Source organism: Onychostoma macrolepis, chromosome 02 (genome assembly GCF_012432095.1).
Source record: "Onychostoma macrolepis isolate SWU-2019 chromosome 02, ASM1243209v1, whole genome shotgun sequence".
NCBI lineage: Eukaryota > Metazoa > Chordata > Actinopteri > Cypriniformes > Cyprinidae > Onychostoma > Onychostoma macrolepis.
Window position 1 is genome coordinate 9,537,063 of NC_081156.1, and position 27,636 is coordinate 9,564,698.

At 36.5% G+C, this 27,636-nt stretch overlaps 1 protein-coding gene across 1 annotated transcript; it reads right to left on the minus strand.

Moving 5' to 3' along the window:
- Positions 1 to 1,655: 1,655 nt before the first annotated feature.
- dhx30 (DEAH (Asp-Glu-Ala-His) box helicase 30) lies at positions 1,656 to 27,339 on the minus strand. Its single transcript, XM_058762076.1, is given in 21 exon segments — positions 1,656 to 2,260; positions 3,053 to 3,192; positions 5,615 to 5,718; positions 6,813 to 6,970; positions 7,814 to 7,964; positions 8,075 to 8,268; positions 10,975 to 11,056; positions 11,208 to 11,356; positions 11,359 to 11,416; positions 13,177 to 13,352; positions 14,028 to 14,132; positions 15,799 to 15,871; positions 16,882 to 17,265; positions 20,884 to 21,387; positions 22,432 to 22,584; positions 23,648 to 23,797; positions 24,449 to 24,557; positions 24,938 to 25,101; positions 26,146 to 26,256; positions 26,926 to 27,053; positions 27,132 to 27,339. Coding segments are annotated over 21 exon segments (3,546 nt in total). The 5' UTR covers positions 27,307 to 27,339; the 3' UTR covers positions 1,656 to 1,982.
- Between the last annotated feature and the right edge of the window lie 297 nt (positions 27,340 to 27,636).

Here is a 27,636-nt window from a genome sequence, read left to right on the forward strand (position 1 = left end):
GTGCTTGCTTTTAACACTTTCTCTGTAAAAATAAATAAATTTAAAAGAGCATTTAGTTACCACTTGAACCCATCTTTCATACACTTTTAAATATACTCAACATGCATAGAAAATGCATGTATTACTTATTTAAAAAGTAATAATAGCCTATATAATGAATATAAAAAAAAGTGTTAAAAGCAAGCACATTTTAGTTCATATTCATCTTGTCCAAAAAAAAAAATAGCACAGTTGAGTGCACTTATGTTCTTAAGTTTATCTTAATTTTTAGTATATTAAGTACAACATTAGTGCGTGAAAGGAGCACTTTAAGTACATTATGGAAGTGCACTGAAATAAAGTGTATTTTTCTGCACTTTTTTTTTCCAACTAGATATAGGGTTTAACTTAAGTAATATATTTCTACTTTCATTTTTCAACAGAACTTAGTGATAGTATATATACATATTAGACTTTTGGCACTTTCACAGACTGAAGCTTTGCGATTTTCTTTTTGTTTTGCTCTTACATTGTAAGGATGATAGCAGACACTGTTCAAAATATTGGACTTGATTACACCTGGAATGAGTTCTCTCTCATTTCCTTCACTTGTAATTATTATTGCTTCCTCCTTTACTGAAGAATTGAACTGAAATGCAATATATGTCACAAAGCATTTTTAATCCATAGCTGATTTTATAATTCAGTAGCCTATATGACAGAAAAGTTTCTGTTAATGCAGCTTGTCATGTTAATATCTCATGTTGGTAAACGAGCCTGCGATGACAGCAAGGAAACAAGAAATCAGTGACATTTTCAATCAGATATCTTGTATGCACACAATGTAAAAGAGAAATTACTAAACATCATGTTGACAGCTCTTATTTTGCGGTCAACGGTTTGTGTGTAAAGGTGTGAAACAACTAGTCCATACAGTTAGGACAAAGAGACGTGCTCCTGTACACTGTAAAAGATTAGGAAAGTCAAAAAGTGTTTTATGTTGATTGTTGCATTGAAAATTGTCAACTGAAGTGCCAACGTTAAAAGACATTGTTCACATAATTTAACTGAGTAAACTGAAAATGTTTAATGCAGCAAGTCAACATATAAAAGTTTTGACCACCAAAATCTTTGACAGGGTGCGAGATCTTATGTCTATTCCAGCTGCATTTTATGTCGGTGAGGTCCTAATGCCTCGATATACTTGGTGTGACGTCATTTCAAACTCAATTTGGCTCAGACAAACTTTGTTTTGGTGGAAACCTGTTTTCAAAAAAGCTCACCAAAGAAAACTTTCCAGAAAACACTATTAAACTAACATTGGTCCACGATGATTAATTTTTACTAAATTTTGTATAAATGTGTGGTTGCTGTTATTATGGGATGTAGAATATAGACTGTTGTGGGGAAAAAAGTAATTTGAACTTTAAGGTTTAAAAAAAAAAAAAAAGAAAAAGAAAAGGTAGAAGAAAAACAATATGAAGGGTGTGAATACTTTCGCAAAGCACGGTGTCGTCTCATAAAATTTAAATGTGCAGAAAATGAGCACTGAAATTACACAAAGTGTGATCTGGACATCTTTAATTGGACAATAAATTAATCAAAATGTTACATTATTGTACATCCCCCACCCTCACAAGCACACAACATATAGTAGTCAACATTTGAAGTGGATCAAAAAAAAAAAAGTTCAAAATTGTCCTAAGACCAAAAAAATACCCGTTCTTGTCTTAAGAGAACTTTTTTGATCCACTTCAAATGTTGACTACTGTAGTTTAGTATTATAGCAGTTTTCATAATCATCTGACACAACGCTGGCTTCAAGTTGGATACATTCTTATGTACACATCCTTACAGCTCGATAGTATTTCCGTCTCCCAAACTTTATGAAAATACCTTTGTGCAAACACGCTCCGGGTTTTACATAGTCTATTAATGAGAAATACCACCATTCTTTTCGAATGTCATAACATTTCTCAGTGTCTCAGACACATACGTGGACTTTACAGACTGTCAGCTTTAATGTTTTCTGTGCCGATCTCGTCCTGATCGCTGATGGACTCTGACTCGGTGTTATTGAGCAGCTCCACTAATAAAGCGATCAGCTCTCTGTCCTGACTGTCGTCTGAGGAGGGCTGGCGTCGTGAGCGGCGCAGACTGCGGTGGATCATGGCCTGCAGGGAAGTGCGCAGATCCCACAGTAACTCCCAGACGCGAGGAGAAAACTCCCATCGGATGAGTGTGTGACCGGACAACACCACCTCCACAGCATCTCCAACAACTGAACCGAAATAAAGAAAAACATCATCACTGCTGCTGCAGCTACAAAACATTTCAGCGCAAACATGCATCGATTTGATATATAAGTTTTTATACATTTACGGTAGGAAATTTACAAAATATCTTCATGGAACATGATCTTTACTTAATATCCTAATGATTTTTGGCATAAAAGGAAAATGTATAATTTTGACCCATACAGTGTATTGTTGGCTATTGATACAAATATAGCTGTGCTTCTTATGACTGCTTTTGAGCTCCAGGGTCACATTTATTAGTCATGCTGCGTAATGGTTAAACTGATAATTGCAATTACTTTGCTCAAATTATAATTGTGTTGTCAATTACATGAAAATAACTGCAGTTTCATGTTTAAGCACAAATCAAGTGTATATCGACTAATACACATGGTTTATTTGACCTCATCTAGTTTCCTGATTTATTATATTAGCAGAAATATTAACGCACTTGCTACATTATAAAAACTGGTGAAACTCGGAAGGTTCTCTCCTAAAACGAAAACAGTGGCACTCCTAATATTAATTCCAAATTATTTCCACATAGTCGAGATCAACTACAAATGACATGTTTGTCACTGTTTTCAGATCTTCAGCACTTTTCTGCAGTGCAAGTGTGAGCAGGTGTGAAGGGTTGCCAGGTTAGGAATATAGATTAAACATGGCAGAAAATGTGTATTTTCAAAGAAAGAAAGAAGCTCTGATTACTTGATATCTGGCAACCACATACATAAAATGAAACGAGTATAAAGTGAAGTGCCTGGGCATGGCGTTACCTCTCTCGCTGAGGTCACAGTCGGTGAGCAGCAGCAGCGCCAGCGGATGAACCACTGAAGAGTCTCGGATGAAGACTTGACCGTTTGATTTGACCGCAGAGAAGAAGGTGAGCCAGCGACTCGACAGATCCGGATTTCCCCTGAAATCACACACGACTTCAAATCAACACAAGAAACACTTTAACGCTGAACAGATACTCAAATGATGCACATTTCCATCAAACATACTTTTATTCCTAAACGACAGAAAAGGGAGATTCTTTACTTCTGTTTGTATGTAGTGTGAAGTCAAAGTGGAAAGTCTGCAGTGTTACTCAGCTACTGCTTTAATTTTTATTATTATTTTGAATTAATTTAGTTGTGTTTTTGTTATTTTTATAGTTCTTTTTTTAAATAGTTTTATATTTTATAGTCTAATCCACATTTAGTAATTTTGCAGACGCTTTTATCCAAAGCGATTTACAATTGGGGAATTTGAAATGATATTGAAATAATCCATATTTCAATATCATTAAAAGAAAATGAGAAGTGTTACCTTGGCAACGAGCTGAAATAAAAGATTATATATTTATATTAACATATATTTTGATTTTATTATATTTTTTAAATGCGTTTTATTTCAGTTACCGTTAATTAAGTAACAAACATGTTTTTATGGTTTTGCTGGTAGCAAGCATTGGTACTCATTTCTGATGTGAAGAGGTAAAAATCATAATAGAAAACATAAAGGTACAATATCAAAACAAACTTGATACTGATTAAATCTCTTCAAAAGTAATTTTCCTGCAGAAATTCAGATTTTGAATTAAAGCTGTATTTACATGGTGTTTTATATATATACACATATACATACACATACACACACATACATACAGGTGCTGGTCATATAATTAGAATATCATCAAAAGTTGTTTTTTAAAAAGTTGTTTTTAAACAAAATTTATTTCACTAATTCCATTCAAAAGTGAAACTTGTATATTATATTCATTCATTACACACAGACTGATATATTTCAAATGTTTATTTCTTTTAATTTTGATGATTAGAGCTTACAGCTCATGAAAGTCAAAAATCAGTATCTCAAAATATTAGAATATTACTTAAGACCAATACAAAGAAAGGATTTTTAGAAATCTTGGCCAACTGAAAAGTATGAAAATGAAAAGTATGAGCATGTACAGCACTCAATACTTAGTTGGGGCTCCTTTTGCCTGAATTACTGCAGCAATGCGGCGTGGCATGGAGTCGATCAGTCTGTGGCACTGCTCAGGTGTTATGAGAGCCCAGGTTGCTCTGATAGTGGCCTTCAGCTCTTCTGCATTGTTGGGTCTGGTGTCTCTCATCTTCCTCTTGACAATACCCCACAGATTCTCTATGGGGTTCAGGTCAGGCGAGTTTGCTGGCCAATCAAGCACAGTAACACTATGGTCATTGAACCAGCTTTTGGTACCTTTGGCAGTGTGGGCAGGTGCCAAGTCCTGCTGGAAAATTAAATCAGCATCTCCATAAAGCTTGTCAACAGAAGGAAGCATGAAGTGCTGTAAAATCTCCTGGTAGATGGCTGCGTTGACTGTGGACATCAGAAAACACAGTGGACCAACACCAGCAGATGACATGGCAGCCCAAATCATCACTGACTGTGGAAACTTCACACTGGACTTCAAGCAACATGGATTCTGTGCCTCCACTCTTCCTTCAGACTCTGGGACCTTGATTTCCAAATGAAATGTAAAATTTACTTTCATCTGAAAAGAGGACTTTGGACCACTGAGCAACAGTCCAGTTCTTTTTCTCCACAGCCCAGTTAAGATGCTTCTGACGTTGTCTCTGGTTCAGAAGTGGCTTGGTAGCCCTTTTCCTGAAGACGCCTGAGCGTGGTGACTCTTGATGCACTGACTCCAGCTGCAGTTCTCTCCTTGTGAAGCTCTCACAAGTGTTTGAATCGGCTTTGCTTGACTGTATTCTCAAGCTTGCGGTCATCCCTGTTGCTTGTGCACCTTTTCCTACCCAAATTCTTCCTTCCAGTCAACTTTGCATTTAATATGCTTTGATACAGCACTCTGTAAACAGCCACACCTTTCAGTAATGACCCTCTGTGACTTACCCTCTTTGTGGAGGGTGTCAATGTTCGTCTTCTGGATCATTGCCAAGTCAGCAGTCTTCCCCATTATTGTGGTTTCAAAGAACAAGAGATACCCAGAATTTATACTGTAGGGATGGTCATTTATTCAAACTCAAATGTAAATATTATAATATTTTGAGATACTGATTTTGACTTTCATGAGCTGTAAGCTCTAATCATCAAAATTAAAAGAAATAAACATTTGAAATATATCAGTCTGTGTGTAATGAATGAATATAATATACAAGTTTCACTTTTTGAATGGAATTAGTGAAATAAATCAACTTTTTGATGATATTCTAATTATATGACCAGCACCTAATATATATATATATATGCATGCTGTGGCCTTGAAACAATAAAACAGCAAAGTCAATCTACTGAACTGGTGCAGAAGTCCTGTTTTATTATTAGCTGTATGTGACTCTTTATGTATTTACCTGTTGATAGAGGAGCGGTGCAGAAGCACAGGGCCGCTTTCTGTACGGTACGAAATACTTTCCGGCCGAAATCTTCCACTTTTGGTCACTGTGCCTCTTTTCACCTGATGAAGTACAGAAATATTATAGATGTGAACAGAAAAACTGAAATTGCGTTTGCTGCAGATACAGTTATTATTTTTGTGCTGTGGGTCATTGATTTATGTGTTGACATAAATCAATACGGTTTTGCCCAATTAAAACAGTAAAACAATTCAGGCATGTCTACATGAAATCATGCATCAAAACAAAATTGACTGTAGTGCAATTTTAATTCATGCAATACTTTTCAAATCTGCTTGAATCTTTCAATAAGGTCTGAAATGATCGGATTACAAAATAAATGTGTGACCCGTGCTGGCAAAATGAGTCGGAATGAGCAAATTCTCAAAAATTAGTTCTTTTTATTGTCACATATGAATTTGAAGGTATTTTAACGGAGAATATGACTTAAAATGACTGAGTTACAGCCGTTTGAAGGCGATAGAGTTGATTTTAAAGTTTTCTGAAGATTCCAAAGAAAATAAAGTCACCAAGAAACATTGCATATTTTCCTCAGATTTCTTAAAAATAATTACTATATTACTATTTTAAATTTTTATCTTTGTTATTAAAAATAAGAATAAAGATGCATATAAACAGTAGTTTAATCAAGAGCAGCGAGTGATTCAGTCTTTTCTTTTAATGTGTGATTCACACTGAGACGGATCTATATTAAGACCTGCTGTAATGCATGGATCCAATATAATGTTACACATCAGATTTTTCCCCAAACATTAACTAAACTCATGTAAGACTTAACAGATTATGTTTATGTTTGTGTGAATCTCACCAAGGCATATTTCACAGCAATGTACTTTATAGGGAGATTGCGCACTCTTATGCATGCGCTTTGCAAATGTCAGTCAGCGCACTTTGCAACAACAAACATACAAGTTACTTGGTGCTCCTCTCAGAAAATGTACAAATACATATCAATTTAGAAGTTTAATTACTATATGGAGCATTGGGATCGCTAGAAGAGGGCTTGATTTGACCAAATCTGACATTTTTCACTTCTTTTGCTTGTAGCTGAAAATTAGACCCTGCACATTCCGACTCATTGTGCTCATAACTGCTAAATGTATGTAGACACACACTAAAGGGAGGTGTGCTGCACCTGTATGAGGTGAGGAAAGAGGCCTGCGATCAGCACGGCTTTAACCAGCTGCTCCTCCTGACTGTGCTGATTCAGACCAGACCACAGACGCAGACAATCAGCAGAACCACCCACCAGACCCGCTTCACACAGGTTCTCCCCGAACTGCTGCATCAGGCCTGAGAGACACACAACAGCCAAGAGGAGTTTATTTATTTCAATTAACATCACAACATGAAACCGGCTGGGCATTTTATGATTAATCTTCAAGCATGTCATTAAGAGAAATGGCCAATATACAATTTACAAAAGCAGTAAACAAACACAAATGCTTTGTCTGTCTGAATGCCAGTGAAGGTTTATACTTATCCAGCATTTACCCCTTTTTATTAATTAAAAAAAAAAAAGAAATTCTTTGAAATTTGATGATGATTGACTTTTTCCAATATGGATAAGAAATCTTATTTCAATGCATCACTGCATGAAATCAATAAGAACATATTATATGAAAATGACAATGTATGCGCATATATATAGTTTTTTTGGACACAAATTTAACTTTATAGATCATTTTACAAAAAGTATTTTTTGACACCTAATGGTGCTCCATATATACTTAGAGTTAACCATTAAAAAAAATGTAATTTTTGATCTCTTAATAAATTGTAAAAAATCTGAAAAAAAAAAAAAAAAAAAGTGTATTTTAAGGGTCATGAAGTGTTTGTAAAGTTTCATTTCCTTACTAAAATACTATGCATTTTTTATTTATTTTTTTTTTAAGAAATGTTTAAATGTTTTTCTTCTGGGACCTGAATATACAGGTATTATAAAGGATAATGTTCACAAGATTTACATAAACTCAGCATGGACCCGCACGCTCATAATAATATGAGATGGCCTCAACAGTTGTATAAATGAGATTTTAATTCAGTTTTATTAGATGGCCATATAGTGTGAATAGTTTCCTATGTCAGTGATTCTCGGCTAGTTTTATCATCATGCATCAGTTCTGTGCGTCTCACCGTGTATGAAGCGCAGACTGGCTCCAGACAGAGTGTATGTGTCCAGAAACTCCTGCTTGCTCTCCTTGCCTTGCTGCTCTTTCCAGCTCTGAACCACTCGACTGAAGACCAGATGATCGCTGCAGCTGGAGCCGCTCAGAGCCGCCTTGGCCTGCAGAGACCACAGCAAACCACAGGAACAAACAAGAGCACAAAACAGTGAGCGTGTGGATGGATGCTGGCACAGACGAACAGAATCAGCTCCTCGAGAGGCTCTCTGACCTTGGAGACGAGGGCCCGGTTCTGCATGCTGTTATAGAAGGGGTCTCGCGTCAAACAGGCCGCCACAGACAAAACGGGAAGAACGCAGGAAAACAGCGCCGAGAGAACCAAAACCTTCCCCAGACGCGGGTCACACGACATGCAGGCCACACGCTCGCCCAGCGGCGTCAGATTCTCAGTGGCGTCCAGCACACCTGACCACAGAGAGAAGAGCAAGAGCTGCAATATACCACACAACAGCAGCAGCATCCGCTTTAACACACACACACACACACACACACGATGCTGATGAAGCCCGCTCAGATCAACATGTGTGACCCTGCACCACAAAACCAGTCATAGGGGTCCATTTTTTCAAATTGAGATTGATACTGAATAAATAATCTTTCCATTGATGTATGGTTTGTTAGGATCGGACAATATTTGAAAATCTGGAATCTGAGGGTGCAAAAGACTTTAATCTCCTTTAAAGTCGTCCAAATGAAGTTCTTAGCAATGCATATTACTAATAAAAAATGAAGTTGAGATATTTACGGTAGGAAATTTACTAAATATATCCATGGAACATGATCTTTACTTAATATCCTAATGATTTTTGGCATAAAAGAAAAATGTATAATTTTGACCCATACAGTGTATTGTTGGCTATTGATACAAATATACCTGAGCTGCTTATGACTGCTTCTGTGCCGCAGGGTCACATATTATTATTAGTCAACTAAAAAATCCTTTACTTAAAATAAAAAACTTAAATGAAAACTTAACATAAATGAGAAATGTTTACTTGGCAGCTGTCGGAAATAAAATAAATTTTAAGTACTAAAATAAACTAAGCTAAAACTTAACTATATAGATATTTATAAATAAATACAGAAATGAAAAAATAAAAAAAATACAACAAAATTATTAAAACGAAGACATTAAAAAAAAATCCAAATCAAAATATTAACAAAAACTACAATAGTTCAAGTTTATTTGTATAGCACTTTTCATGATACAAAAAGTTTCGGTTTTAAAGTTTCTACATTATATTTATTTAGTAAAATTCATGCAGTAAGTTAATGACATGTAATCAAACAGACGGTGAACACTATTAACAGCAATGATTATATGCTGTGATTAAACTTATAGCAAAACGTGGTAGTTGTGTATGCTGTTTTGGGGTTGGTATCATCTGTGTAGTATATGAGGGACACTAAAATAACACTGGATGTAACTGTGTCTCTGGTTACTGAGGTTTGTTAGTTGATAGTACTGTATTTATAAAACTATGAGTCCAATTCTTAACGCATTTTTCAAGTTAAAAAAAAGTTTGACTTGATTTTTTTCTATTGTGTCAAATTTAATATACAGAACTCCTGCATGAGACGCTGATAAAACAGCAGCATGCAGCACAGATATAAGTCTATAAGTCAAAAAACAATTGAAGCAGTGGTGTGGAAGGCAGAAACACATTTTGTGTGAATCAGCCCTTCATATTAAATGAAGCCGTTCATAATTCAAGCGCAACAGAGGTTCGTAAAATAGAACGTACCCTTCAAACTGGCATAAAAATATAAAGACATGCATAAATGCATATAAACGGTCAAGACTCATTCTACAAAAAAAGTATTATTCACTAATACACAACAGTGTGGAATCACTGACACAATCTGTGTTTCTGAAAGAAACCGGTGCTTGTTTTGTCCAGTGTAGCATTTAATATAAAATATACAGTCTGAGACAGTAATTTATGAAATATGACATGTGACCCTGCAGCACAAAAGCAGTCTTAAGTCGCTGGGGTATATTTGTAGCAATAGCCAACAATACATTGTATGGGTCAAAATTATCCATTTTTCTTTTATGCCAAAAATCATTAGGATATTAAGTAAAGATCATGTTCCATGAAGATATTTGGTAAATTTCCTAACGTAAATATATCTAAACTTCATGTTTGATTAGTAATATGCATTGCTAAGAACTTCATTTGAACAACTTTAAAGGTGATTTTCTCAATCACATCAATGGAAAGCTTATTTATTCAGATGCATAAATCCGAATTTCAAAAAAATCGACACTTATGACTGGTTTTGTGGTCCAGGGTCACATATATACAAATTCAATTTCTTAGTACATTTAAAAAATACTGCAAAAAAATTGGGATTTTTTTTTTTCATTCAAGTATTAATTCTACTAAGGAAACACTTTTACATGATCCTTAATTTTATTTGGTATATGGGAAACCTTTTTTCCATTGCCTGGTTGGAAATTATGAGCCGCTTAATTCAGTGTTTACAATCAGCGGACAAACAAACACATTCATCGAGAAACACATCAGTCAACTGATTTTTTGAGAGATTAAATACTATCATGTTAAGAGTATCAATACTATCATCTCCATCATTTACTGATACACACAAGATGTTGTGTGTGAATCAAGTGTGTGTTTGTGAACTGAACAGAGATGCTGCTGCTGCTCTCAAAGGTTCAGTGTGTTTTGAATGAAAGAGGAATCATTTCAAATGGAACATATGCAAAAAAAAAAAAAAAAAACGGGTGAAATTATATGATTCACTTTGACAGCCCTACTCTATAAAAAATACAGTTACACTTTATTTTGATAGTCCACTTTAGACATTCTACTAAATATAAGTAACTACTAATTCTCATTCATTTGCAACTACATGTCTACTAACTCTCAGTAGGGTAGGTTTAGGGTTAGTAGTATACGTTTCTCATAGTCAGTAAGTTGTATGTTGTGGACTCATCAAAATAAAGTGTTAGAAGTTATTAAACAGACGGTCTACTAATACTCTAATGACTGCTAGCTGACATGAAGTTGCAAAGTTACTTACTGTTAGTAGAGTGTCTAAAGTGGACTATCAAAATAAAGTGCTACCAAAAATAAAAACGCTTACCAATATCCATTAGGGTCTTCACAGCAGCTTTGACTGCTTGAGTATCTGGGGAATCAAGCACTTGTGACAGGAAGTCCAAAGCCTGCATGAGGAAGAAGAATAACAATGTGTTTTCAAATAATCCAGTAAACTGATTTTAATGCAGAGAACAGACTCAAATTGAGCCTCTTTTTTGAATTTTAAAGCAAGCCGATCAAAGCTTTTCCAGTAGGTTTGTTGGCGTGGTCTGCTGCTCACTTTGCTGTCGGGCAGTGAATCTTGGCCTGTATGACGACGCTCTCCAGAGGGGTGCGCAGGATCTCCGGGATGGGGAACACGGCCATGCTCTCCAGCTGTTTTCGAGGGAAGAGGTGGTATGAATGGCCGGGCTGACAGCGCCCGCTCTTCCTCTTCGCTGAGTGATGTTTGCTTGTGAAATCCAGACCGTGTTCAGACCCGAGACCTGAGAACGCACAGCGACCGTCAGCTTCAGACGCATACATTTACTGCACCGAGATCCTCATAACTTAACATTCATAATGCATTCAAAAACTGAATGCCATTTTCACATTCAGGCTCCATCATCGTTTTATAAATTAGTCAGTGTATCAATTACTCAACTTAATGCGTGAATGTGGAAAAAAAAAAAATGTTTGAATGTTACCCCATGTTATTACTGCATTTTTCCCTTTTTATAAATTAAATATTTTAGAAACTTTTCAAAATTACACATGAACCACCAAAAAAAAAAAAAAAAGATTTTCTATTTCAATATTTATGAGAAAGTTTAGTTGAATGTCACTACATGAAATGTATAAGAACATATAATCTGATTTCATACAAAAATAATCTATTTCCAGATTGGAATAAATGAAATTTAACTAAATCCTTTTGAATTTATAACTCATCATGAATGCTCAAAAACAGTGCACATTTTTTAAACCTACATATTTATTTCTATCAAAACAACAAATATTAATTCATAAAAATAATAATTCATTTTACTTGCAAAAACGTTTACTTTCAGATGAAAACAGTGAGTAGTGAGATATGGAGAAAAGGCTAAATAATGTTTTACAAGTGTTTTTTTGACAGTAACATTTCAAATAATTTTACAAAACATATTTTTGACACCTAATGGTGCTCCATACATACCCGGGTCTAAAATGACCAGAACGCAAAATGCGTAACATTTTCATTTAAGTAGTTTTAACTTTTAAAAAAAATATTTGTAAAAAAAAAACAACATGATGTGTATGTTGAAGGTCTTGAAGCATTTGCAAAGTTTCATTCCATTACTAAAAACTAGGGCTGTCAGTCAATTAAAATTTCTAATCTAATTAATTACAGGGTGCTGCGATTAATTAAATCGCAAACTAAATTTGGCTGTGAAAATACCCCCAAAATATAATGTAAAGCTATTATTGTGTTAAACATTTAGACTAAAACGGCTTAAAGTATGGAACATAAAAGAATGTAATTCGAGAAACATCTCAGTATTTATTGTTCATGCAATGAAGGTCACTTGTAACCAAAACAGCTTTCCTACCGACACTCTTCAAAATACCTTCTTTTATGTTGTGCAAAAGAAAGTCAGTCATTCACGTTTGAAACAACATGAGGGTGAGTAAATGACAGAATTTATTTATTGTTGGTGAACTATCCCTTTAATGTTTTTTTTTTAATAAATGAAATGATACTCTAAAGAAACTAAAACTACCAGCAGGTGGCGTAAACGTCTTTATGAGTCGATTCGTTCAAATGACTGATTCATTCAAGAATTCAGTAAATGACTTTATGAACAGGTCTTTAATCAATAGTTCACACGATTCGTTTGAAACGTGGATTCATTCAGAAATTAAACACCGCTGTGTTGCTCAGACGCACAGGTAATATTTCCATTGGCAAAATTGAACAAAAACACACAATATTGTGTTTAAAATATAACACAATATTAACTTCTTATTTACTAAACTGTTAAGATCACATTTGCATTCGTTATAATCGTGACAAAAACAGCACTCGTGTGATATTGCTCTCGCTGCTCATGTGATAGGGGCATTTTTTGCCCCGATATCTTGAATTTTAGGGCATAACTGTATTTATGGAGTTGTCGCGTTATTTTTTCATAACTAATTAATTAAGTTAACGTGATAAACTGACAGTCCTACTAAAAACTATGCATTTGCAAATGTGTTATGAGGGTTAAGGCGGGTGAAGGACCTTGGTTCTGGGGTCGTAGTTCTGCTCTTTCTGGCAGCCGGCGTCCACCACGTGCACTATATCATCTATGGTGATGGAGGTCTCTGCGATGTTTGTGGTCAGGACGATCTTCCTCTGTCCGTCTGGAGGACGCTGGAACACCGTCTGCTGGTCCGCTACGGCCATACTGGAGTGCACTGCGGAGAAAACAGCCTCAAAATGACGGATGTGATTTATAAACAGTCAACGTAGATTAAGATACAGTACAAAGGAGTTAAAGGGATAGTTCAGCCAAAAATGAAAATTCTGTCATTAATTACTCACCCTGATGTTGTTCCAAACACGTAAGACCTCCGTTCATCTTCAGAACACAAATTAAGATATTTTTGATGAGATCCGAGAACTCTCTGAAAGTATCACATATGTAAACAACGTATGCATGCAGATACATTGTTTACATTCAGATCAAAGCGTAAACAACTTATCCATGTACATATGTTGCATACGTATGTGGTACTCTCCACAATGGTGCTGACGCGGAGGAGACGAATTGTTGAATAAAGTCGTTATTTTTGTTTTCTTTGCACACAAAAAGTATTCTCAGCTTCATAAAATTACGGTGGAACCACTGATGCCATGTGGATTATTTTAATGATGTCCTTGCTACGTTTCTGAGCCTTGATCGTGTTAGGACCCTTGCTGTCTATGGAGGGTCAGAGAGCTCTCGGAGTTCATCACCGAAGAAGAACGAAGGTCTTACGGGTTTGGAACGACATGAGGGTGAGTAATTAATGACAGAATTTACATTTTTGGCTGAACTATCCCTTTAATGAAATTAGGCAGTGTGTGCACCACTAATCTGCTGTACTTACACGGTAAAATCAACTGTGAGCCGGATCTGAAAGCAGGTTTTTCTTCCAGTTTCTGTTGCACAGCTTTAATATCTTGCCATCCTGGGAGGAAACACAACACAGCGCCTGCAGCGGAGCAAACACTGTCAGTCAGTACACGAGAGGGAGAAGTGGTCTGATCTGAATCAGGAGAGAAATCTGCACAGATCAAGCAGCGTTTACAAGCCAAAATAGCTCTAAACTAATATGTGGCTGGATTTTGATGTGAGAGACAACAGCAGATGCACTTTTTCACTGAAGGAAGCGTTATTATGAACTATGGATTTTAGTTAACGTCTTAATGCTGGATTTGTTTCAGCTTTTGTCTTCTCCAGATGTTAACTGATGGACTGGAGTGCTGTGGATTATTGTGATGTTTTTAATCAGCTGTTTGGACTCTCATTCTGACGGCACCCATTCACTGCAGAGCATCTAAGTGATGCAATAACATTTCTCTAAATTTGCTCCTATGCAGAAACTGCCGGTGTTTGTGTGTATAATTGCTTTCATTAGGGGTGTAATCATACATGTATTAAAATTTTCAGTACGGGTCTTTCGGTTCAGTACGCATGTGTACCAAACAACTACAGCATTGTTTTCACCACTGTACAAGTGAAACTTCATTGGAAACTTCCAGTTTTATATATTGTTACTTTTGATAAGAAACAAAGTCTCATCTTTAAAATTATCTCCATTTTATTTCTGAAAATTCAAGCAATAAATGCTGTTTTGGTGCGACAGATCGCTGTATAAAGCCTCAGTTCAAACAGCAGCGCCATCATCTCTTGCATTTTACTACTAGTTTTATCGTGAAATAAACATGAATGAACATCTCATGAATCATGCAATCACTAAATCAAGTTTTTCAACTGCGGAAAGACATCTTGTAAACAAAATGTGGCATTTCATTTACTGAACCGCCATGTTTGTGTACAGTTACACCCCTAGCTTTCAGCAGATATTACTGTATATTAACACTTGTAACTGTATATATATATATATATATAATAGAGCTGCATAATTCTGGATAAATTTAGAATCACAATTTTTTTGTCTCAAATAGAGATCACAATTCTCCCACGATTCTGAACTAAACAAAACATCATTGCTGCAGTCTACTTAAAAGCGTTTAATTAATTTGAGTTAAACATTTTAATATATGCATTTAAAATATAATATTTAATACAACAATTTTTAATATTAAACTTATGAAAAAGTGGTTTGAATGAAAGATTCAATGACTCACTCAAATACTTCACTTGTTTTATTACTGGATGAATCAGTGTTTTTGAACGAATGATTCAATGACAAATGCATTTTTTAACAGTCACTTGTTGCCACCTAACATCGACACAAATGTTATTTGAAGCAGTTACTTTCAAAAGATGACTTGCTCTATTTTGATCGCTACCATAGACATCAATGTTTATATCTGAACTATAAACTGTAATCCCAGTATTTCTGTGATAATGACAGAAATAATGTAGTTGAAAAGATGGTTTGTGAAGCTGTTTCTTACCTAAACATGCTAACTGACTGCTCTCGGTGTCATGTAATGTTCCTGTATCATGATGTTTTCCGAAGGTTTAATAGACACGGGAGAATCGTTGTCATTTAGAAATGGGATCGAATGCATGTTTGAATCGAGATCGCGATCTTTTAACAATTAATCATGCAGCTCTAATATATAACAGTGCATTTACACAGATTAAATCACATCAGCCTAAAATTGTGTGATTTTTTTCATCTTTACCTGGCTCTCTGTTGCTGTGAATGTGGTCGATCACATCAGCCACTAGATTAAGATCAGGAGTGACATTGTCCTCCTTGAGACAAAGAACAGAAGGAAATCTTTCAGCTGTCTGTATATTAGCGATTCTGCACACAATCAAAAACATGAACCATGCGAGGCTTCATCTGAACTAGAGAGGCAACAATACAGTTAGTCCACGGTTCAATTCGTACCTCAGTTTTTAACCACGGTTTTCGGTTCTGATAGCTTGGCACATCAGAGTGTTTTTTTGCAACAAATTAACAACAAAAAACTCCTGTAAACCTCTGTACGCTGAAAAAAAAGTGTGGATTATTATATGTCTGCTTAACATTTCTTTTGAGAGAGGTGTTATTTTTCCAATTTTTGCCCAAAATAGGATGGATTGGCCATTATTGAGCGCTATAAACACATTTACTGTGTGTTTCGTTCATACTGGACACCAGAGGGCGCCCTCGTGCAGAAAATCCACATATGCATCACAGAGGTAATAGAACTGATGAAGCTCCAGGAAATCCCTAATATGGATAAGGCATGGCTATTGCTGTAAATGAATAAAAGGAAGATAACATTAAACGTTTTGAATGATGAAATGTAAGGTCAATAAACACTCGCCTGCGACAATATATGGCTTATCTGTGTTCTCAGGTATTTTCACAATGATTAAGTATATTTGTAAGCCATTTCTAATCACATAGCCTTTATTACAGTATAGAATCATTTTCTGCCTCATTCTGGGATACGAAGCCACATCAGATCACAAAAGAAAATTATTTCAAACACTCGACTGATGTTGTGAAGTAAAAAGTTATAATGTTCTCTTTTGTTGGATGCTTGGCGTGTGTTGCTTTTTCAAATATAAGCGGGGAGGTGTTTCCTCATCTCAGCACGTGAACTAACGGTCATACACACACCGAGCCAATTCTGAGAGAAATATAACACATGTCTATTATTTAAACGCAAAACTGAAAAACCGCAATTCACAAGCACGTATCGAACCGTGGATGTCGTACCGAACGGTTTGATATAATATTGAGAACCGTGACACCCATAATCTGAACGCACCTCTCCGTCTCTCTTCCCCCGGCTCGCCGGCGGTACAGCTCGACCCATCTCCGTCAGCACCTCCTCCAGGAACCGTGCCTGCACCGGATGCATGAATCCCGGCACACGCACCACCGGGCATCCGCCGAAATACTGCGCAAGCCGCTGCGTGTCGCCGGTGGCGCTCATGAGCACCACGCGCAGGTCCGGATTCTCCTTCAGCGAGGAGAGCAGCAGCGCCAGCAGCAGGTCCGTGTTGACGTCTCTCTCGTGCACTTCATCTACGATCACGTGGCTGATGCCCTGCAGACCCGGGTTGGACTGCAGTTTGCGCAGGAGAACGCCGACCGTCAGGAAGAGCAGAGCGCCGCCGCTGCGCTCCGGGGGACGCGACTCCAGACGCACCTGAGAGAGACAGCTGTTAGACTCCAGAAAACTCTCGAGATCAGAGACAGCTGATTCTTTCTATCCTAAACACAAAAATTAAGTTGATTTGATTTATTAGAGGCTAATAAAATTATATGCTCTGAAGAAAGATTAAGTTATACTACGGTTATAAGTATGGTTACACTATTTCGATAGTCCACTTTAGACATTCTACTAACTAGAAGTAACTTTGCAACTACATGTCTACTAACTCTCAGTAGGGTAGGTTTAGGGTTAGTAGAATAAGTTGACATATACTTGCAAAGTTTCTGATAGTCAGTATGTTGTATGTTGTGGACCCATCAAAATAAAGTGTTAGAAGATATTAATCAGACGGTCTACTAATACTCTAATGACTGCTAGTTGACATGTAGTTACAAAGTTACTTACTGTTAGTAGAATGTCTAAAGTGGACTATCAAAAATAAAGTGTTACCATAAGTATAACTAAAGCCTTTTTTTTTTATAAAAAGTGACACTTTAGTATTGGGACCAATTCTCACTATTGACTAGTTGCTTATTAGCCTGCCTATTATTAACATATTAGCTGTTTATTAGTACTTATAAAGCACATATTCTGCATGACCATATTCAACATCTCTACCCAATATCTAAACTTAACAACTACCTTACTAACTATTAATAAGCAGCAAATTAGGAGTTTGAGACAAAATCATAGTTAATGGTGCGTTAATAGCGAGAATTGGACCTTAATATAAAGTGTGACCAAAACCAAAAAAAAAAAAAAAAAAAAACTGGCTCCAGAAAACTCTGTAGTTCAGAAACAGGCGACTATTTTCTATTCTAATCACAAAAATTAATACTAATAAAATTATATGCTCTGAGGCTGGGTTATTACAGTTAACTAAAACCATTAAAAAAAGCATTTTGTTACTTGAAATTAAATAAACTTGAACTGAAATAAATAAAAACATTTTATTTTAGCTAGTTGCCAGCATTTCTTATTTTAATTTAGTTTTAAAAAAAAATACTAGAATATGTACAAAAAAAATTTAAATGAAATTAAAATGAATAGAAACTATATAGACTATATTTAAAAATTTTTTACAAATGTAACAAAATTACAGTAAAATAAACTAAAATAACAAAACTATTTTTAAAATATTATAATAGTATCTCAATGATACTAAAATAACACTGCAACTCAGGTTATGACGTTTTCAAATGTTTTTGGAGTTTCAAGTAAAGAAAAAAAAAATGGTATTGAAGTACATACAGAACATAACCGCAATGCACTCTTAAAGGGGTCATCGGATGCCCATTTTCCACAAGTTGATATGATTATTTAGGGTCTTAATGAAAAGTCTGTAACATATTTTGGTTAAAATTTCTAAATGGTAGTGTAAAAATACACCTTTTTTACCCTGTCAAAAACAGCTCTGTTCACAGCGACCCGTGTCGATGCATGTCCCTTTAAATACTAATGAGCTCTGCTGACCCCGCCCCTCTCTTCCGTGGGATGACGAGCCGTTCTCATGAGACCGTTTACTTTAGCCACGGAACTTGCTAACTAGCACGTTATTAGGAAAGGCGATTTGCAAATATTCATAAAACCCCTGATATTCACTTCTTCTTTAGGTGAAGTTGAATCACGAATGATTTGCGCGAACAAACATTTAGGCAGATCGGGGGCGCATTCCCTTCAAAAACAAAACTAATCTACTGCACCTTCAGCGGCTCAGATGTCGAGAGTAAATGACGACTGCTATGTTCATTATTACATCCAACAACAGAACATCTGAATCTTTTAGGAGACGGCCGTGTCAATCAACAGTTGTTGTTGGGTTATCATTTATTGGGATTTTAAAAAAAAACATGGGTGGATTTTTATCATTATAGGGTGGTTGTGTACACACACTGCCAACACACATTTCAGTTCAAACAACTTGTAAAAGTGAATTTTGCATCCAATGACCCCTTTAAAATAAAACATTATTGTTTTTCTTGCTTTTAGATTGTTTTTATTTACTTTTTTTAATTTTAGTCTTTTTTTGTTTGTTTTTGTTATTTATTATAGGTTTTTTTTGTTATTTTATCACATCAAAGTTCAACTAAATAAAAATGATAAATGTCTCCTTGGGAACTAGCTGAATTAAAATACGTCTACTTGTTTATTTTAATTTCATTTAAATTTATTTCAAGTAACAAAAATGTTTTTTATAGTTTTAGTTTTAGTTAATTATAATATAACCCTGGTGTGAAAAAGCCTATTATGTTGTATGCATGACGCATATTATTGAAAAAGAAAAAATGGGCAGGGACTTCTCCATCAGGGTTCTATCCATCAATGGTAGATTGGATGTTGAAATGTAAATTAAAATGGAGGCGGATCTGAATGAAGCCAGGATTTAAGCGCACTAAATCTTTCAAAAAATCATGCATACAATCACCAGAGAGAAGTCTGTCATTTCACTGGAAAAATCCAGCTATGGCAGTTTAAATGAAAATTCAAGGTCAAAAAACAACAACACATACACAGGGTTATTTGGCAAACAAACAAAGAAAAATAAAAAAATTGAAAATGATTTTCCTTGAAACTACCTGATAAATAAACTAATAAAACAAAATGGTAGAAATAAAGTGCTGCACACACAAAGAACACAATGACTGTGGCAACTTTAACATTTGAAAGGATACTATGGCAAAGTTATGAGCTGAAAAACAGGCTTTAATATGATTATATTTATATATAAACTAATGTGAGGCAATAATAATTGGCTCAAATAAAGTATCAAAATCAAGTAATTACATGGTATTATTGTTAATTACATGGTTTCACTGTTAAAATACACATAATATGCCTATATTATAAAATAAATACCTGCAGAGGGCGCCAACGGCCTGGTGATGTTTCATGTGATTCAACGACGTTTCAATCCATTTAATCGTAATGTTTGGCCACATGCAAAGTCAGAAACTTTTATTTTGAAATCGCGATGTACAATCAATTGCATAATTAGAAATATTTATAAGGTTTATAAAATTATTTAAGGCACAGGTTTATAAATGATTTACGTTACAAATCTAGTGAGATAACAGTTTTCCCAGATGAACGTAAACTCACCGCATATGCAGAGGAAGAGTTTAGCCCCTTTCACACATACAGTCTTTACTGATAAATTAAAATCCTTTTCAAAACTACCGGTAAATTTGTTCTGGCAATCATATAGTTCTTATGGAGATGACGTAATTATTTTGAGCTCTGTTGCTTTTTTAATAGCTTTTCTATGTAAATATGGCTCTAGACAGACACCTGTGCACCTCTTTTCAATGTGCCGCGCGCTCGAGACGCAGCCGCTTCTTTTCCATTCTTCTGCTATTACGTGCGTCTCGTGTTTATAAGAGCAAAAACTTCTGATGGCTAGTAATGTTAGTTTGGTTGAGAGTGAAAGCTGTGTTCCTCTCACACTATTGGTAGGCAAACTCATGAACTCGAACGTAATATCAACAAGTTTTTTTTTTTTTTTATGTATAACTATCTTTTTTTACGCTGCCAAACGCCGGAGATCCGGCACGGTGCCGGAGAACTTCAAGCCCTGCATATCTGAACAGACTGAAATGTCTTGTATGTTCTTGCCTGGTATCCCACGCAGTGGCGGAGAGCGGGTCCCATCTCCTGCGCTACTCGGTTCGCCACAGACACGGCGCTGATCCGGCGAGGCTGCGTGACCAGGATGTTGCACTCGGCCCCCTCTCCTCTCCTGACCTGCCCCTCCAACAAGAAGCGCGGGATCCGTGTGGTTTTCCCGCAGCCTGTCTCTCCGGCGATCACAACCACCTGTGAGGACCTCACCGTGTCCAGCACGCTCTCTTTATAGGAGTCCACGGGAAGCTCCGCCCCTCGGCCAGGCCCCGCCTTCATCCACAGGTTGAGCAGGTGATCGCTGAGACTCTCCGCCTCCTCGGGGCGTAAAGCGCGGTACGGCTTACCGGTGATAGCATCTGTGATGAAGTCGTCATCATCATCGTCATCATCATCATCATCATCATCATCATCATCTGTGCTGGCGGATGACTCCTTCTGAACTGACCGCTGCTCCTCTTCATCCCACAGTTTCTGAACCTCAGCCTCCACTGGATACTAAACAAACATATCAAACAGTCATCACATGACAAAACTACTTTATTGCATATTTTGTTCTTTAGCACTGCTGGATTTTTTCGCTTGTTTATTAGCTAGGTGTCCGTTTCATTCTAAACATTTCCGTCAGGGCTGCAATATTTACTGTCTATGATGATATCGTAATTGTTGTTTTAACAATGTGTGTGCTGACATTTTTATGCACAAAAAAAAAAAAAAACTGACTGTATGATAAAGACTATTTGATTGCAGTTCAAATGCCCATGCAACTCAAGTTATGAAAGCAAAAAATACGGTTTTTTTATAAGATATTTAAGCAATATCACACAAGCAAGAGTGCTGTTTTCCTGAATATTAGTGCTTGAGCTTGATTGAAAATGTGACATTGATATTGATTTTATAATACAGTTCAACAATTAGTTAATTTTGAATGACATTCATTTTAGACACAATATTATCATTTTTTTTCTGTTTCACCAACAAAATAAATAAAGCCGGATCAGAACATTTGTGCATCTCAGATCAATAACGCAGTGTCTTATTGCCGAATGAATCTGTTTTTGAACAAATCATTTGAGTCAATGATTCAAATATCCATTCGCTTGCATTGTTTCTAAATGAATCAGTCATTTTGAACAAATTGTCTGAAAGAATGATTCAATGAATCACTCACTAAAGCAGGCACTTGCTGCCACCTACTGGCGGTTTTAATGTTTAATTTATTTATCCATAACAGGCCTAAATCGGCCAAGGAAACAGCACAAAACACACTCAGCAGAACATTATTTAATTATCGTTATCGAAAAAATCCCCCCAAAATATTATTTGTCAATACTGATTTTTCAGTTCAGTGCAAGACTGGTTGTAATTTAGTATGATGCTTGTATTTAAGTTGTAACAGAGTTCATACACTAGCCAAATAAAAATCATGTGAGTGCATCTATATTCTAACACACATAATTATTTATGAAATATCCATTCTTTACATAGTGAAATCCTGACTGGCCAAAGCATGGGTCCAGAGAGAGATTGTATGCGCTTCACCTGTGCGAGGTACTCCTGAACCCTCTGCTCTAGATCTGTGGGTATTTCGATACGGCAGGGTCGTCTGTGTCTCTCTCCAGATTCACGCACCTTCTGCTGATGGTACCTGGCGTGAGTCAGAGGATTGTTCTGCTCGTCCAGAAGCTTCAGCTCCTGTGGACAGAATCAAAGCAGTCAAGTAGTGAACATCAGAACTGGTGATAGATGACTTTAAATGAAAAAGGGTTCCTACTGAAAAGGGTTGTTAATAGAGTCAGTTCCTTCACAACTATGGAATTAGATTTTTAAACTGCTTGACACACTAAACATTTTTTTTTTTTTATTTTTTTTTATTTATTATTTATTTGACATTTTATTTATTATTTATTTTATCAATTTCATAAAGAACTATTTCTTTCTTTATGAAATTGCATCAATTGTTCTCATTTAGTGTCATGAATGTGCATGCATTTCGACACATGGCCAAAATGTTGGTTACATCATTTGCGTTGGGATCAAATTGAACCCCATTGGTTTCCACATGATTTGCCAAAAGTCAACACTATAAAAAAATAAAAATAACAAAAAGAGTCAGTTAGCAAAACATGAAAACCTTTAATGTAGATTGTCAAACTCAAAAATTTTGAATTTGATTTGCACAAGAACTTATGAAATTGAGACTTGTCTTTTGAATCATTCAAGGAGAATTTGCCGTTTCTTCATCTATCAGAGTTTCACAACGGATGTTTTACGTTACAAGTCTGTTGTAGTCTTTACAATAACGGTTTTCTGTTTTTACATGATTCTTTAGGTGTTTTTCATAATGACGATTTTTGTCAAACTGCATTGAAACCAATTTGACCCCAACACACTGAGATTTTTAACACAACAGGAGAATATTGCTCATCAGAAATAGGTTGTTTTAAACCACAGGGACACTCTAGAGCAGTGCTTTCCAAATTATGGTTTGCAGAGTGAAAATAATAGGTTTTCAAAAAGTGCGACGATGGTGCATTAATTTACATCTCAGAAATGAATAAGTTCTCAAATTCAATAAATAAGTTTGTTGGTGCAAATAACTTGTATTAATTTATTTCTGACAAGATGCACATCAAGTGTGGCCAGATTACAGTTGTGTTTCATACAGTGACGACATGCAAAAATAAACATAGCACGACTTGTGTTGTCTGAATCATGAACAAATGACTCTCATGTACGTGTATGTTTTTTGCCCAACCTTAAACCTGAGACAAGCCAGTGCTGCTGCGTTTGACTCCGCTTCCAGTCTGCGCCGGCCATCAGCGGTAAAGGTCATCTTCTCCGGCCAGCGTACGGTCAACACGCACGTCTTCACCTTCCCACCGGTAGTTCTGTACTGAAGCAGCTCCTACACACGGGAGAATGAAGAAACAAACAGTGCACAGAAGTTGAAAATGGTGAAAACATTATTATTATATTATCTGTTAGCTTGTTGTTAGTGATGTTGTAAGCAAAATGTACGTGATTAATAGGTCCTATTGATTTTTGTGCATTTTAAAAAGTAAAGGGGGCCAAGCAGCGAGCCCTGAGGTACCCCATTTGTTAACTGATGTGACTTAAGCCATATTTGGACAGTAATTGTTACTCATGGGAATATAAGGTGCTTTTAGCATTTACAGGGAATAGTCAGTGATTTTATTGCCATCTGAATCAAAAATGGCTGTGTTTTTCATCCCACCAACCGCGTAAAAATTCCTGGCTGATTTACCTACTGTTTGTTTGTCACACTAAGGTCTTGTGGTAATTTAATTGCCGTCTGAATCCACTTCCAATTTACAAGAAGGGAGCAATCCAAAAGTATTGTAAATCCTTTTTGACCAGTAAATGGTAAATGTTGTGCTTCATTATAATGTGCATGCATTTTAAATATTGACACTTATTACTGACATGCTGGAAACTTTTAAAAAACATATGCCTCCACTATGTGTTTATAGGAAAAAGGAAAATCAGTGTCTATCTGTCAGATGTGTGTGCTGATCAGTAATGGTTTATAACTTACTCTGACTCTGTTGGATGACGTGGCCACCTGAATGACGCTGGCAAGAAGCGCCTTTGGCTTTGGAAATATGGAGAGCGCCTCAGTCACTGCTGGATCCTGTTCTATTGGCCTGTAACATATCAAATATCAGATACAGATGCAGATCATGCCAAATGCACAAACATGTACAACTAGATCTCAAATAGCATGTCATATTTACACAAAAGTATGATACTGAATCATACTATAGTATTCCTGCCCACTCGTGACTCCTGCCACGCAGGCATCTCGTTTACCACTTTGTCTAGGCAGGACATCAATTTCCAAAATATCTCTACACTAGATGATGCATGTAGTAATGCCAACTGTGTAGTAGCCAATAAGCTCTTTTCCTTTACCACCAGGAAGCATCAAGTTGAAAGCAAAGAAAGAGCACATGGAAAGCTGGAAACAAATAAATAAATATGCATGGCTCCTCTGTGTATTTATTATGGCTGAGTATTATACTACCCTTGGGCTCTTTCCTTCCGTGTTTTCTTCTGAAAAAGCTTAGATTCAAGACGATCACAGACAGGCACATCCTCTTCATCTTCCCAGACAGACGTCTGGCTCCCTTTCTGTCTCATCATTCCTGTTACGGATGATTGCTTTCCTTGACTGAGGACCCCTAGCTCCTAAAAACACAATGCACAATTTTCAGGACTACTAAACCTTCAAATAGTCTTCTAATCATATATGGTAAACACAGAAAACAAACCTTATTTGTGAAATTACTTTCACATTTGAATGGTTAAGTGGATCAGTGAATGGTTTTAAAAGACTTGGAATATAGTGTACAAGTAGTATGGACAAATTTTATGAAACTTTTCTGGTGCTTTTGTGCCTCCATTCATGGTTATCATTGCACGGAAAAGGCTGAAAAGCAAGCTCTTGAGAATTTCTTCTTTAGTGTTCCAAGGGCGAAGGGAGGTTATATCGGGCCATATTCCTGAACAACACTGGAGTAAGTAAATAATTTTCAATTTCAGGTAAAACACTCAACTGTAGTTCAGCCACCATATAGTTCACATTAAATGCAATGGGAACCGATTTGTAGAAATGTGTCTCTGCATCAGTGTCTCAGCAATGGATGCTCTGCAGTGAATGGGTGCCGTCAGAATGAGAGTCTGACAAAAACATCACAATAATCCACACCACTCCAGTCCATCAGTTAACATCTGGAGAAGACAAAAGCTGAAACTAATCCAGCATTAAGACGTGTTTAACTCAAATACTCGAGTCCATAATAACGCTTCCTCCAGTGAAGAAGTGTTCTGGTCTGAATCAGGAGAGAAATCTGCACAGATCAAGCACCGTCTACAAGCCAAAACAGCTCTAAACACATATGTGGCTGGATTTTGATGTGAGAGACAACAGCAGATGCACTTTTTCACTGGAGGAAGCGTTATGAATTACGGACATTATGTATTTTAGTTAAAAACGTCTTATCTTGTGGATTATTGTGATGTTTTTATCAGCTGTTTGGACTCTCATTCTGACGGCACCCATTCACTGCAGAGCATCCATTGATGAGACACTGATGCAGAGACACATTTCTACAAACCTGATGAAGAAACACACTCATCCTGATCTTGGATAAACAGAGTGTGCATATATTAAGCAAATGTTGATTTTTGGGTGAACTGTTCCTTCAAGCATATTACACACAACACACTCACTCTGAGTTTACAGAGAGCCGCGGCTGCTGCCTGCCGTTCCGCCTCCACCTTACGTGACCCGAAGCCCTCGGTCTCGATCCTCACCGGCCAGTGAAGTGTGACCGTCGCTCTCTACACACACGGAGCATTTATAATATAATACAGAACAAGGATTTAATTGACTGAAACTGATTACAAAGTAAACAGTAAATGCAAATTCACTTCATCAAATGACAAAGTCAATTTAAAAATAGTAATAATAATAATAATAATATTATGAGACCCTGCAGCACAAAAGCAGTCATAAGCAGCACAGGTATATGTGTAGCAATAGCCAACAATACATTGTATGGGTCAAAATTATTATTTTTTCCTTTTATGCCAAAAATCATTAGGATATTAAGTAAAGATCATGTTCCATTAAAATATGTTGTAAATTTCCTACATCAAAACTTGATTTTTGATTAGTAATATGCATTGCTAAGAACTTCATTTGGACAACTTTAAAGGCGATTTTCGCGATATTTTGATTTTTTTGCTCCCTCATTTTCTCAAATACTTTTATCTCGTATTCCAGATGATGCATAAATCTCAATTTAAAAAAATTAAATTAAATTAAAAAAAGACTCTTATGACTGGTTTTGTGGTCCAGGGTCACGTTTATTTAAAACAAATCCAAGTTCACAATGGAAACACAGACAGATGATGGTAAATTAATCTGCGTCACGTATAAAACGTCAAATGCAAGAGAAATAAACCGCCATCCTCAGAATCAGTGAGTAAAGCAGACGAGAGTCTAACCTTGAGCTCTCCATCAGAGCAGCTGTACTGGATATACTGGGACAGATCGGACAGACCCAGAGATCTGGACAGCGTGACGTACAGCAGGTTCTTCGGCTGAGGAAACTCTCGGAGGAGGTCAGGGCCACCTGTGCGATAATAACGCGCTTGTATTGACATTCACGAGTCTGTTACATGATGTGTTCGCATTCACTCACATGTCTTACCTTTGTCAACTGTTTCCGGCGGAGAATGCCTAAGTTTATGTGTGACACCAGTTTTACTCCTATAATGACATACAGACGTACAGTTTGACCAGATGTCTTTATTAATTTGAAGAGTTTTTCTCCTTAAAGTGACCAGTGCGCGAACCGGCACGAGCGCCACACTGAACAGCGCCATGTCTGATGTCTTCTTCGCCGCTTTTGACGGGAAACCCGCTCGCGCTGGCGCCGCCTACCGGCATGTTTAATATTTACAAATACATCAATGTGACCCTGGACCACAAAACCAGTCATAAGGGTCACATTTTTGAAATTGAGATTTATACATAATCTGAAAGCTATGGTTTGTTACGGTAGGAACACGGTAGGAAATGTACAAAATATCTTCATGGAACATGATCTTTACTTAATATCTTAATGATTTTTGGCATAAAAGAAAAATGTATAATTTTGACCCAAACAATGTATTGTTGGATATTGCCACAAATATACCTGTGCTGCTTATGAC